This window comes from Anolis sagrei, chromosome 12 (genome assembly GCF_037176765.1).
Source record: "Anolis sagrei isolate rAnoSag1 chromosome 12, rAnoSag1.mat, whole genome shotgun sequence".
NCBI classification, from domain to species: Eukaryota; Metazoa; Chordata; class Lepidosauria; order Squamata; family Dactyloidae; genus Anolis; species Anolis sagrei.
The window spans coordinates 16559606-16575146 of record NC_090032.1 but is presented as its reverse complement, the minus strand read 5'-3'; the positions used below and the strand labels follow the sequence as shown (position 1 = coordinate 16575146).

General features: G+C 41.8%; 1 protein-coding gene across 1 annotated transcript in view; it reads right to left on the bottom strand.

Annotated features, from left to right (window-relative positions):
• Positions 1 to 13059, bottom strand: part of LOC132764406 (centromere protein F-like) — a 41937-nt gene extending 28878 nt beyond the window's left edge. The window contains exons 1-4 of the mRNA XM_060758410.2: positions 12688 to 13059; positions 9581 to 9777; positions 5389 to 5477; positions 710 to 762 (exon numbers count right to left, since the gene is read on the bottom strand). Of these exons, the coding sequence (XP_060614393.2) occupies positions 710 to 762; positions 5389 to 5477; positions 9581 to 9777; positions 12688 to 12849 (501 nt within the window). The 5' untranslated portion in view covers positions 12850 to 13059. The remainder of the gene's footprint in view (positions 1 to 709; positions 763 to 5388; positions 5478 to 9580; positions 9778 to 12687) is intronic.
• Positions 13060 to 15541: the final 2482 nt, after the last annotated feature.

Genomic DNA, 15541 nt, shown 5'->3' with positions numbered 1-15541 from the left:
CATATATAATATAATATATATTATATTATATTATATTATTATAATACTATTATAGTATTGTATATTATATTATATTGTTATATTATATATTATATTACTATATTATTATTATATTATATAATATAATTATGCTGGGGAAAGTGGAAGGCAAAAGGAAGAGGGGCCGACCAAGGGCAAGATGGATGGATGGCATCCTTGAAGTGACTGGACTGACCTTAAGGGAGCTGGGGTGGTAACGGCCGACAGGGAGCTCTGGCGTGGGCTGGTCCATAAGGTCACAAGGAGTCGGAGACGACTGAACGAATGAACAACAACAACAACAATATTATAATATAATATAATAATAATATAATAATTTAATATATAATAATATATTATAATAATATATAATATAATAATATTATAATATATTATATATTATATAATAATATAATATAATATACAATAATATAATATCGGGAAGGGAAGAGCAAGGGGAAGGCAAGGAAAATGGAAAAAGAAGGGAATGGGAAGGCGAGGAGAGGAGAGGTAGAATGCATTTGAGGGACTGGGAGGAAGGAAAGAAAGAAATATGCATGAAGAAAATGCAAATCCAGGCAACACCAGAGATATATGCTGCTAATATATATGCTACTAATAAAATAAAATAAAATAAAGTCCTGGTCAGAATGAAGCAACAGCTAAGGGAGTTCTAGTACTACTTACTTACCTCTGTTGCAGACCCAAGGCCCTTGCCCAGCTCTGCTTTGGCCTCAGCTCCACCTGAAGGACACAAGGAGACCAGATTTAAGGGGACCCGGCTTATTCTCATGGAAGGGGGAAATCATGCAGCCCCCAAATGTTGTTGGACTGCACATCCCTGAAGCCCTAATGCAACCTGTGGTGCAAATTCACCTTTGGCCATTGCAGTAACATGCTTTGCCTCCCAAAGACTAGAAATCCCACCAACTGCCTCTCCTTTGCCCATGTGATTTCTTCCCATCCTTAAGGACCAGAAACTTTAAAGATGTAAACACCGATATTTCCCTGCCTCTCCCGTAAGCTCAAGGAACCTTATATGTGGGTTTAATAAAGCAACTGCCTTGATTGCACCAATATCTGCCCTGCCAAGGCAAGGCTCAATTAAATATCTTTCATTATAGGTGAACTATAAATCCCAATAACTACAGCTCCTAAATGTCAAGGTCTATTTCCCCCAAACTCCATCTGTGTTCATATTTGGGCATATGGAATATTTGTGCCAAGTTTGGTCCAGATCCATCATTGTTTGAGTTGACAATGCTCTCTGGATGTAGGTGAACTACAACTCCCAAACTCAAGGTCAATGCTCACTAAACCCTCCTAGTGTTTTCTGTTGGTCATGGGAGTCCTATGTGCCACGTTTGGTTCAATTCCATCATTGGTGTTCAGAATGGTCTTTGATTGTAGCTGAACTATAAATCCCTGCAACTACAACTCCCTAATGTCAAGGTCTATTTTCCCCAAACTCCATCGTGTTCATATTTGGGCATACTGAGTATTTGTGCCAAGTTTGGTCTAGATCCTTCATTTTTTGAGCCCACAGTGCTCTCTGGGTGTAGGTGAACTACAACTCCCAAACTCAAGGTCAATGCCCCCCCCCCCCCAAACCCTCCTAGTGTTTTATGTACGTCATGGGAGCCCTGTGAGCAAAGTTTGGTTCAATTCCATCATTGGTGGAGTTCGGAATGCTCTTTGATTGTAGGTGAACTATACATTACAGAAACTACAACTCCCAAATGACAAAATCGATTTTTGAGTGATGGTCGCTTGTTGGCCTGATAGGTGTCGTGTGTCCAAATTTGTTGTCAATTCGTCCAGTGGCTTTTGAGTTCTGTTAATCCCACAAACGAGCATTACATGTGTGTATGTGTGTGTGTGTGTGTGTTTGAGTCCACAGTACTCTCTGAATGTAGGTGAACTACAACTCCCAAACTCAAGGTCAATGCCCATCAATCCCTTCCAGTGTTTTCTTTTGGTCATTGGAGTTCTGTGTGCCTCGTTTGGTTCAATTCCATCATTCGTGGAGTTCAGAATGCTCTTTGATTGTAGGTGAACTATAAATCCCAGAAACTACAACTCCCAAATGACAAAAATCTAATTTTTTTAGTGATGGTCATTCCTTGGGTTAATAGGTGTCTTGTGGCCAAATTTGGTAGCAATTCGTCCAGCGGATTTTGAGTTATGATGTCACTCAAAACGAACAGAGAATGTATGCCTAGCTACGTACGTCTAACAGTAATGAAAGCTCACGCTGAAATAAACTGATTAGTCTTTTAGCAGAGAATTTATGCATACCTACCTACCTAACAGTAATGAAAGCTCATGCTGAAATAAACTGATTAGTCTTTTAGCAGAGAATGTATGCATACCTACCTACCTAACAGTAATGAAAGCTCATGCTGAAATAAACTGATTAGTCTTTTAGCAGACAATGTATGCATACCTACCTAACGGTAATGAAAGCTCACGCTGAAATAAACTGATTAGTCTTTTATCAGATAATTGATGCATACCTACCTACCTAACGGTAATGAAAGCTCACGCTGAAATAAACTGATTAGTCTTTTAGCAGAGAATTTATGCATACCTACCTACCTAACAGTAATGAAAGCTCACGCTGAAATAAACTGATTAGTCTTTTAGCAGAGAATTTATGCATACCTACCTACCTAACAGTAATGAAAGCTCACGCTGAAATAAACTGATTAGTCTTTTAGCAGAGAATGTATGCATACCTACCTACCTAACAGTAATGAAAGCTCACGCTGAAATAAACTGATTAGTCTTTTAGCAGAGAATTTATGCATACCTACCTACCTAACAGTAATGAAAGCTCACGCTGAAATAAACTGATTAGTCTTTTAGCAGAGAATGTATGCATACCTACCTACCTAACAGTAATGAAAGCTCACGTTGAAATAAACTGATTAGTCTTTTAGCAGAGAATGTATGCATACCTACCTACCTAACGGTAATGAAAGCTCACGCTGAAATAAACTGATTAGTCTTTTAGCAGAGAATGTATGCATACCTACCTACCTAACGGTAATGAAAGCTCACGCTGAAATAAACTGATTAGTCTTTTAGCAGAGAATGTATGCATACCTACCTACCTAACAGTAATGAAAGCTCACGCTGAAATAAACTGATTAGTCTTTTAGCAGAGAATGTATGCATACCTACCTACCTAACAGTAATGAAAGCTCACGCTGAAATAAACTGATTAGTCTTTTAGCAGAGAATGTATGCATACCTACCTACCTAAGGGTAATGAAAGCTCACGCTGAAATAAACTGATTAGTCTTTTAGCAGAGAATTTATGCATACCTACCTACCTAAGGGTAATGAAAGCTCACGCTGAAATAAACTGATTAGTCTTTTAGCAGAGAATTTATGCATACCTACCTACCTAACAGTAATGAAAGCTCACGCTGAAATAAACTGATTAGTCTTTTAGCAGAGAATGTATGCATACCTACCTACCTAACAGTAATGAAAGCTCACACTGAAATAAACTGATTAGTCTTTTAGCAGAGAATGTATGCATACCTACCTACCTAACGGTAATGAAAGCTCACGCTGAAATAAACTGATTAGTCTTTTAGCAGAGAATTTATGCATACATACCTACCTAAGGGTAATGAAAGCTCACGCTGAAATAAACTGATTAGTCTTTTAGCAGAGAATTTATGCATACCTACCTACCTAACAGTAATGAAAGCTCACGCTGAAATAAACTGATTAGTCTTTTAGCAGAGAATGTATGCATACCTACCTACCTAACAGTAATGAAAGCTCACGCTGAAATAAACTGATTAGTCTTTTAGCAGAGAATGTATGCATACCTACCTACCTAACGGTAATGAAAGCTCACGCTGAAATAAACTGATTAGTCTTTTAGCAGAGAATTTATGCATACATACCTACCTACCTAAGGGTAATGAAAGCTCACGCTGAAATAAACTGATTAGTCTTTTAGCAGAGAATTTATGCATACCTACCTACCTAACAGTAATGAAAGCTCACGCTGAAATAAACTGATTAGTCTTTTAGCAGAGAATGTATGCATACCTACCTACCTAAGGGTAATGAAAGCTCACGCTGAAATAAACTGATTAGTCTTTTAGCAGAGAATGTATGCATACCTACCTACCTAACAGTAATGAAAGCTCACGCTGAAATAAACTGATTAGTCTTTTAGCAGAGAATTTATGCATACCTACCTACCTAACAGTAATGAAAGCTCACGCTGAAATAAACTGATTAGTCTTTTAGCAGAGAATGTATGCATACCTACCTACCTAAGGGTAATGAAAGCTCACGCTGAAATAAACTGATTAGTCTTTTAGCAGAGAATGTATGCATACCTACCTACCTAAGGGTAATGAAAGCTCACGCTGAAATAAACTGATTAGTCTTTTAGCAGAGAATTTATGCATACCTACCTACCTAACGGTAATGAAAGCTCACGCTGAAATAAACTGATTCGTCTTTTAGCAGAGAATTTATGCATACCTACCTACCTAATGGTAATGAAAGCTCATGCTGAAATAAACTGATTAGTCTTTTAGCAGAGAATGTATGCATACCTACCTACCTAACAGTAATGAAAGCTCACGCTGAAATAAACTGATTAGTCTTTTAGCAGAGAATGTATGCATACCTACCTACCTAACGGTAATGAAAGCTCACGCTGAAATAAACTGATTAGTCTTTTAGCAGAGAATTTATGCATACCTACCTACCTAACGGTAATGAAAGCTCACGCTGAAATAAACTGATTAGTCTTTTAGCAGAGAATTTATGCATTCCTACCTACCTAACGGTAATGAAAGCTCACGCTGAAATAAACTGATTCGTCTTTTAGCAGAGAATTTATGCATACCTACCTACCTAACGGTAATGAAAGCTCACGCTGAAATAAACTGATTAGTCTTTTAGCAGAGAATTTATGCATACCTACCTACCTAACGGTAATGAAAGCTCACGCTGAAATAAACTGATTAGTCTTTTAGCAGATTATCGCACCAGTGTGTAATTCAAGCTCTGCCTTTGGCGTGATCTTGCTGGCCATTGGAAGACGTCATCTAAAGATTTAAAGCATTGGTGGCTAAAGCGACATCTCCAAGTTCGAGACTGCAAGGCCACCAAGGTGGGTGTGTTGCTGCATCCTCATCCTCATCCTCTCTCCCATTGCGAAGGAGCTGTGCTGCCCTGGCAGTGTCCCTTTCTGTCCCCGGCTGCTAATTCTCCATCTGGCTAAGCGTGTCTAATCCCCTGGCATTGGCCTCAGCGTGGGAAGGAGCAGCTCCTGCAAAACGTGGCCCAAGAAAACCCCTGGCCTTTTCCCATCTTGGGGTTCCTTACCTTTGGCCCATGGTGTTGGAGAACCCCAGCGGGGAGGCAGCATCACCAAGTGGGAGCAGGATTGGAGCTTTTCCAGCTCTACCTGGCACCTGTAAGGCAGGAAGGAAAGGTACGGGAGAGAGTTTTCAGTCTCGCCTCTTTGAGTTTCCTTGTGGAGAAGTATAAATAAACATAAACATGAACAAAAACAAACTAATAATAATAATAATAATAATAATAATAATAATAATAATTTGCAAAGACTCTGGCACAAGCCAGTCAACATGGTCCAGTGATGATCGGCACACTGGGTGCAGTGCCTCAAGACCTTGGCCTGCACTTAAACACAATCAGCACTGATAATAATAATAATAATAATAATTATTATTATTAATTGCAAAGACTCTGGCAGAAGCCAGTCAAGGTGGTCCCATTGGTGATCGGCACACTGGGTGCAGTGCCTCAAGGCCTTGGCCTGCACTTATACACAATCAGCATTGATAATAATAATAATAATAATAATAATAAATTGCAAAGACTCTGGCACAAGCTAGTCAAGATGATCCCAGTTGTGATCGGCACACTGGGTGCAGTGCCTCAAGGCCTTGGCCTGCACTTAAACACAATCAGCACTGATAATAATAATAATAATAATAATAATAATAATAATTGCAAAGACTCTGGCACAAGCCAGTGAAGGTGGTCCCAGTGGTGATCGGCACGCTGGGTGCAGTGACTCAAGGCCTTGGCCTGCACTTAAACACAATCAGCACTGATAATAATAATAACAATAATAATAATAATTAATTGCAAAGACTCTGGCACAAACCAGTAAATGTGGTCCCAGTGGTGATTGGCACGCTGGGTGCAGTGACTCAAGACCTTGGTCTGCACTTAAACACAATTGGCACTGATAATAACAATAATAATAATAATAATAATAATTATAATAATAATAATTGCAAAGACTCTGGCACAAGCCAGTCAAGGTGGTCCCAGTGGTGATCGGCACACTGGGTGCAGTGTCTTAAGACCTTGGCCTGCACTTAAACACAATCAGCACTGATAATAATAATAATAATAATAATAATAATAATTTGTAAAGACTCTGGCACAAGCCACTCAACATGGTCCAGTGATGATCGGCACACTGGGTGCAGTGCCTCAAGACCTTGGCCTGCACTTAAACATAATTGGCACTGATAATAATAATAATAATAATAATATATTGCAAAGACTCTGGCACAAGCCAGCAAAGGTGGTCCAAGTGGTGATTGGCACACTGGGTGCAGTGCCTCAAGACCTTGGCCTGCACTTAAACACAATCAGCACTGATAATAATAATAATAATAATAATTATTATTATTATTATTATTATTATTATTAATTGCAAAGACTCTGGCAGAAGCCAGTCAAGGTGGTCCCATTGGTGATCGGCACACTGGGTGCAGTGCCTCAAGGCCTTGGCCTGCACTTATACACAATTGGCATTGATAATAATAATAATAATAATAAATTGCAAAGACTCTGGCACAAGCTAGTCAAGGTGATCCCAGTTGTGATCGGCACACTGGGTGCAGTGCCTCAAGGCCTTGGCCTGCACTTAAACACAATCAGCACTGATAATAATAATAATAATAATAATAATTGCAAAGACTCTGGCACAAGCCAGTGAAGGTGGTCCCAGTGGTGATCGGCACGCTGGGTGCAGTGACTCAAGGCCTTGGCCTGCACTTAAACACAATCAGCACTGATAATAATAATAATAATAATAATAATTGCAAAGACTCTGGCACAAGCCAGTCAAGGTGGTCCCAGTGGTGATCGGCACACTGGGTGCAGTGTCTTAAGACCTTGGCCTGCACTTAAACACAATCAGCACTGATAATAATAATAATAATAATAATAATAATAATAATTTGTAAAGACTCTGGCACAAGCCACTCAACATGGTCCAGTGATGATCGGCACACTGGGTGCAGTGCCTCAAGACCTTGGCCTGCACTTAAACACAATTGGCACTGATAATAATAATAATAATAATTTGTAAAGATTCTGGCACAAGCCAGTCAAGGTGGTCCCGAATGGTGATCGGCACACTGGGTGCAGTGCCTCAAGGCCTTGGCCTGCACTTAAACACAATCAGCACTGATAATAATAATAATAATAATAATAATAATAATAATAAATTGCAAAGACTCTGGCACAAGCCAGTCAAGGTGGTCCCAGTGGTGATCGGCACACTGGGTGCAGTGCCTCAAGACCTTGGCCTGCACTTAAACACAATCGGCACTAATAATAATAATAATAATAATAATAATTTGTAAAGACTCTGGCACAAGCCAGTCAAGGTGGTCCCAGTGGTGATCGGTACACTGGGTGCAGTGCCTCAAGACCTTGGCCTGCACTTATACACAATCGGCACTAATAATAATAATAATAATAGCAAAGACTCTGGCACAAGCCAGTGAAGGTGGTCCCAGTGGTGATCGACACACTGGGTGCAGTGCCTAAAGACCTTGGCCTGCACTTAAACACAATCGGCGCTGACAAAATTACCATCTGCCAGCTGCAAAAGGCCACCTTACTGGGATCGGCATGTATCATTCCCAGATACATCACACAGTCCTAGACACTTGGGAAGGGTCCGACGTGTGATCCAATTCAACAGCCAGCAGAGTGTCTGCTGTGGACTCATCTTGTTGTGTTTCAAATAATAATAATAATAATAATAATAATAATAATTATTATTATTATTATACAGACCCTGGGGCCTGAAGCTGCCATACTTTCAAAATATCATTATAAATGGCAGTTCCTAATTGGTTCTGTCATAAAAATCATCAATAATGAAATAATAATGAAATTTTGAAAGTTTTGTTAGAGTTCTGAAATTTTCACCACCAGAACTTTAGCAACACTGTAGAAGCAAAGCACCAGCGCCCCCTAGTTTTCACCACCAGAACTTTAGTTTTGTAAGTACTTTGGAACCATTTAGAACCATGGATTGCACAGGCCTATTACCAATTAGGAACTGCCATTTATAATGACATTTTGTAAGTTTTGTTAGAGTTCCGAAACTTTCACCACCAGAACTTTAGTTTTGTAAGTACTTTAGAACCATTTAGAACCATGGATTGCCTATTACCAATTAGGAACTGCCATTTATAATGACATTTTGAAAGTTTTGTTAGAGTTCTGAAATTTTCACCACCAAAACTTTAGTTTTGTAAGTACTTTAGAACCATTTAGAACCATGGATTGTACATGCCTATTACCAATTAGGAACTGCCATTTATAATGACATTTTGAAAGTTTTGTTAGAGTTCTGAAATTTTCACCACCAGAACTTTAGTTTTGTAAGTACTTTAGAACCATTTAGAACCGTGGATTGTACATGCCTATTACCAATTAGGAACTGCCATTTATAATGACATTTTGAAAGTTTTGTTAGAGTTCTGAAATTTTCACCACCAGAACTTTAGTTTTGTAAGTACTTTAGAACCATTTAGAACCGTGGATTGCACATGCCTATTACCAATTAGGAGCTGCCATTTAGAATGAAATTTTGAAAGTTTTGTTAGAGTTCTGAAATTTTCACCACCAGAACTTTAGCAACACTATAGAAGCAAAGCACCAGCGCCCCATAGTTTTCACCACCAGAACTTTAGTTTTGTAAGTACTTTAGAACCATTTAGAACCATGGATTGCACATGTCTAATATTTACATTGTAATCCTCCCTGAGTCCCCGCGGGGTGGGAAAGGCGGAATATAAATACTGTAAATAAGTTACTAAAGTCCGTTCTATGCCTGCCAAAAAAACATCAGGCTGAGGATGGACGTGGTAGTCAAGCTTTGCAATCTCCACTGTACAGTTGGTGCAGGTTAGCACCACTTTAACTGCCATGGCTTGATGGGATGGAATCCTGGGGTCACCCTTTAATAAGGTCTTTCATGGTCTCTCTGTCAAAGGGTGCTGTTGTCTCACCGAATGGCAAACCCCGCAAATCCATTGCACTGAGCCATCCCAGTGAAAGTGGCATCACACTGCACTCATTCTGCACCCAACATCGAGCCTTTCTGTGTGGACTAAAGGACTAGAAACTTGTCTGTCCTTTGGAAAGTTTTTTCCAAAGAAAGGGAGAGGGCATCGAGTGTGAGGTTTCTTTCCTTCTCCAGTCCCACACTGCTGCTTTTGTTGCCAGCATTTACCCGCGCAACTCTTCCTCCAGTTCTGCTTGCCGGCGTGCGGCTTGGGCCTGCTGGGCCTCCAGGCAGCTCAGTTGGGCTTCTTTGGCTTGCAGCTCCTGTGCCAAGCGCTGGCGGGCACGCTCCGTCTGCTCACACGCCTCCGACAGGCTGCGGTTCTGCTGCGAGAGGAGCGCCCAAGAGGCCCTCTCCTCCTCGTGCTGCAAGGGAGACAGGGAAAGGGAGCCTTGCAATAGCTAAGCTTTGGCAACGAAACATAAGAAAGGGACCCCTCCCTGCAGAGAAAGAGCAACATGTCAGCAAGGGGGAGGATGTTCTAAAAAGATGTGCTTATGCTTGAGTTAAGTTGCTAGAACATTAAGTTGCTAACCGGCCCAGCTTACATAGGAAGTGGGTTTGCGGTGAAGAGCAAAATCTGCAAGTAGAGGGGGTTTGCGGAAAAGCGCAAAATCTGCAAGTAGAGTGGGTTTGCGGAAAAGCGCAAAATCTGCAAGTAGAGTGGGTTTGCGGAAAAGCGCAAAATCTGCAAGTAGAGTGGGTTTGCGGAAAAGCGCAAAATCTGCAAGTAGAGTGGGTTTGCGGAAAAGCGCAAAATCTGCAAGTAGAGTGAGTTTGCGGGAAAACGCAAAATCTGCAAGTAGAGTGGGTTTGCGGGAAAGCGCAAAATCTGCAAGTAGAGTGGGTTTGCGGCTGTCCGACTTTCTTGTGGCCCAAGAGGCCCTCTCCTCCTCGTGCTGCAGGAGAGAAAGGGAAAGGGAGCGTTGCAATAGCTAAGCTTTGGCAACGAAACATAAGAAAGGGACCTCTCCCTGCAGAGAAAGAGCAACATGTCAGCAAGGCTGAGGATGTTCTAAAAAGACATGCTTATGCTTGAGTTAAGTTGCTAGAACATTAAGTTGCTAACTGGCCCAGCTTACATAGGAAGTGGGTTTGAGGTGAAGCGCAAAATCTGCAAGTAGAGTGGGTTTATTAGTAATATTACATGTAATATAAAAAATATAATTCTTATATTATTATTATTATTATATTGTATTATTACATTTATTATTTTCTGCAATTATTTTTATTACATTTATTTTACTCTATTATTATTACATTTATTATTTTACTGTATTCATTATTATTACATTTATATTATTTTACTGTTATTATTACATTTATTATTTTACTCTATTATTATTATTATTATTATTATTATTATTATTACAGAGCCCCCAGTGGTGCAGTGAGTTAAACCCCTGAGCTGCTAAACTTGTTGACCGAAAGGTCGCAGGTTCGAATCAGGGGAGCCGGGTGAGCTTCCGCTGTTAGCCCCAGCTTCTGCCAACCTAGCAGTTCGAAAACATGCAAATGTGAGTAGATCAATAGGTACCGCTTTGGCGGGAAGGTAATGGTGCTCCATGACGGCCACGTGACCTTGGAGGTGTCTACGGACAACGCCAGCTCTTCAGCTTAGAAATGGAGATCAGCACCACACCGCAGAGTCAGACATGACTGGACTTAATGTCAGGGGGAAAACTTTACCTTTACTATTATTATTACATTTATATTATTTTACTCTATTTATTATTATATATATTATTTTACTCTATTATTATTACATTTATTATTTTACTCTATTATTATACTTATTATTTTACTCTATTATTATTACATTTATTACTTTACTCTATTACTGTTATTATTACATTATTATTTTACTCTATTATTATATTTATTATTTTGCTCTATTATTATTACATGTATTACTTTATTACTATTATTAATACATTATTATTTTACTCTATTATTATTACATTTATTACTTTATTACTGTTATTATTACATTTATTATTTTACTTTATTTATTAATTATTATTATTATTACAATTTTATTGGTATCTATTTTTATTTTGAAATTGACCTGTAGCTGCTGCACTTCCCACCCTCGCCTTATACTTGAGTTAATATGTTTATACTTTACCAGTTTTTTGTGGTAAAATTAGGTGCCTTGCCTTATATTAGGGTCGGCTTATACTCGAGTATATATGATATACACAACTGAAGAACTGTAAACAAACCCCTCAATATGAAGCATTTCCCATTTGCCAAGAGATAAACGGAGCGTAGACATGTTTCATGGAAGGACCCCCAAGGGCCATCCAGTCCAACCCCTTCCTCCACAATCAAATCCCTCCTGACAGATGGCCATCCAGCCTCTGCTATTAACAACTTGTGTTGTCTCTTCCCTTTTCCCTTTGTAGCGTATTTGCGCAACACTGTGATTACGATATATTTAGCAGGTTGCAGCTATGTTCAGTTCTTAGTCAAGTTGTGAAATGCTAAAGCAGGTAGGCTGTTAGAGGAGTTGTGGGAGTTGAAGTGCCCAAATTTGCCCATACCTGTGCTAAAGGAAGGAAAGGTGGGCGTGAAGCGATCTCCTTTGCCTTTGAGAGGTTGATACTTTTATCCCAGACCTGGGAAAACTTCAGCCCTTCAGGTTGAACTTCAATTTCCACAATTCCTACCAGCTGTTAGGGATTGTGGGAGTTGAAATCCAAAATACCTGGAGGGGCGAAGTTTCCCCAGGCCTGTTTTAGCCTTACTGACAAGTAAAGAAGACATTGAAAAGTTCTCTTTCTGGGACACTAGGTTGACTCTGAGCGAGGGCTGGGTAAATGACCTTGGAGGGCCTTACTCGGCCCGCGGGCCTTAGTTTGAGGACCCCTGCCGTAGAGCATACTAGGAATTGTAGCCCAGCCAGGAAGATGTCAATGCTTTGGGGGCCACCAACAGAGGTGGCCCTAGGTAATTTTCAACGGTAAGCAAACAGTATTTTGGCGTCGTCGTCCCCTCCCCAACCAATCACTGATATATATTTTCTGTTCGCCGTGGGAGTTCTGTGTGCCATATTTGGTTCAATTCCATCATTGGTGGAGTTCAGAATGCTCTTTGATTGTAGGTGAACTATACATCCCAGTAACTACAACTCGCATATGTCAAGGTCTATTTTCCCCCAAGAGTGCCTCAAGAGCACCCCTGGGCAAAATCAACTATACTGCAAAAGCTTACTTTGCGTAATGGGTTGACCGCCCCTGGCCACCAACCAGGACCAGGGCCCTCCTGTTTACCTTCTGCCGCTGCTTGTGCATCACTGCCTCCAGTGTGTCCAGTTGCACCTGCTTCTGCTGGCGCTCTTTCTGCAGGCGCTCCAGTCTCTGCTCCACCTCGGCAATGGCCTTCAGCGCCTGGGCCGGCAAGCCCACCTTCCACTCCTCACCTGGCCAACTCATGCTGTGCGAGCGGGGAGACCTGGCTGGACCAGGCTCACTGGGCTCCCAAGGGCCTTTTCTTCCCTCTCGCCGGCCACCGAGGACAGACTGCCGGGATTAAAAAGGCAGCGAAGGCTTACCGTGGCGTCATGGCAGAGCTGCTGGGATCCTTCCGGTGCACGGAAGCAGCAGATGGGGTCGGGACAGGTCTCTCGGTCAGCATTGCAGTGTCATGCGGCAGCACAAAAAGCCAATGTGATTCTTGGGCACATTCATAACAGAGTCAAGGGTTGTTTTTTTCATCATCATCATCATCATTTAATAACTTATTAATCGCCCTCCATCCGAGAATGCTCCAGGCGATTTACAGCTAAATTACAAAAGATAATATACATACATACAAAAATTAAAAATCAACAGAGATCGAATGCTCTAGTACAGCGTTTCTCAACCTGGGGGTCGGGACCCCTGGAGGGGTCGCCAGGGGGTGTAAGAGGGGTCGCCAAAGACCATCAGAAAACACAGTATTTTCTGTTGGTCCTGCGGGCTCTGTGTGGGAAGTTTTATCTAATTCTATTGTAGGTGGGGTTCAGAATGCTCTTTGATTGGAGGTGAACTATAAATCCCAGCAACTACAACTCCCGAATGTCAAGCTCTAGTTTCTCCAAACTCCACCAGTATTCACATTTGGGCATATTGAGTGTTTGTGCCAAGTTTGGTCAAGATCCATCATTGTTTGAGTTCATAGTGCTCTCTGGATGTAAGTGAACTACAACTCCCAAAATCAAGGTCAATGCCCACCAAACCCTTTCAGTATTTTCTGTTGATCGTGGGAGTTCTGTGTTCCAAGTTTGGTTCAATTCCATTGTTGGTGGAATTCAGAATGCTCTTTGATGGTAGGTGAACTATCGATCCCAGCAACTAAAACTCTCAAATGACAACATCAACCCCCCCCCCCCCTCCAAACCCCACCGATATTCAAATCTGGGCGTATCAGGTATTTGTGCCAAATTTAGTCCAGTGAATGAAAATACATCCTGCATATCAGATATTTACATTACGATTCATAACATTAGCAAAATGACAGCTATGAAGTAGCAACTAAAATAATGTTATAGTTGGGGGTCACAACGACATGAGGAACTGTATTGAGGGGTCGCGGCATTAAGAAGCTTGAGAAACACTGTTCTAGTAAAAAGCCAGGTCTTAAGTGCTAGAGTAAAAGGTCCTAAGTCACGCATGGCTCTCATGTAGGGCGGCAAGGAATTCCACACGGCAGGGGCAGAAATAGAGAAAGCCAGTCTGTGCCTGGTCCTTTCCAAGTGCACTTCTCTAGGACCCGGTATATGGAGTAAGTCACGTTGGGATGGTCGTTGCGACCTCCGATGATGGGAGAAGGAGAGGCGGTCCCTAAAGTACGATGGACCCTGGCCGTAAAGAGTTTTAAAGGTTGGAACTAGCATCTTAGACAGGCCAGTTGGCAGCCAATGTAAATGTTGCAGCACTGTTGTTATACGGCATTTCATGGGCATTCTTGTGAGTAACCTGGCTGCCGCATTCTGAACAATACAGAGCTTTCAGGTCGTAGACATCGGAAGGCCCACATACAGGGTGTTGCAATGGTCCAGGCTAGACATGACCATGGCATGGATGACAGTTGCCAGAGCCTCGTCAGATAGGTGGGGTGCCAGTTGCCTCACTTGTCGTAGATGGAAAAAGGCCTGTTTGCTGGCTTCCATTGTCAGCTGTGAATCCAGGATGACACCTAAGCTCTTAACAGTGGTCAATGAAGATAGGGCGGCACCATCGAAGGTGGGCAACGGAGGAGTCAGACCTGCCGGGCAGCCATGCCAGAGAATCTCAGTCTTCACCGGGTTCACTTTCAGTCTGTTAGCACGTACCCAGTTCGACAGAGCTTCCAGACATAGGGTGAAATTGTCTGGAATTGACGTTGCTCCAGGCTCCAGGCGCAGAAGGAGTTGGGTATCGTCTGCATATTGGTAGCAGTCCAGGCCGAAACTCCGAGCCAAACTAGCAAGGGGTCTAACGTAGATGTTGAAGAGAAGAGGAGAGAGAATTGCACCTTGGGGGACCCCACATAGGAGGGGGGATCTATCGGAGACTTGATCCATGTACTCCACGCGTTGACTCCAGTTCCGGAGAAATGAGTTGAACCAATTGAGGGCCTGGCCGCGAACTCCGGACATGGCAAGACGGTGAATCATTAGATCGTAGTCGACAGTGTCAAACGCTGCGGTAAGGTCGAGAAGTACCTATAGCGCGGATCCACCGTTGTCAGACTGGCGACGGAGTTCATCCGTAATGGCAACTAGGACTGTCTCCATCCCATGACCCAGGCGAAAACCTGACTGGAAAGGGTCCAGGCCAGTTGTGTCATCCAGGAATTGTTGCAATTGTCGCAGTACAGCCCGCTCTATCACCTTGCCTAAGAATGGCAGATTAGAAACAGGACGGTAATTGGCAAGGGTCATAGGGTCCAGGTTGGGCTTCCTCAACAAGGGACGAACCTTTGCCTCTTTTAGGTTGTCCGGAGAAAACCCCTGTTCAAGAGAGCCATTGATTATACTGCACAATGGATCGAGTAGACCAGTGGTTCTCAACCTCCTAATGCTGTGACCCCTTAATACAGTTCCTCATGTTGTGGTGACCCCCAACCATAACCCTAATATTATGAATCGCAATGTAAATAATG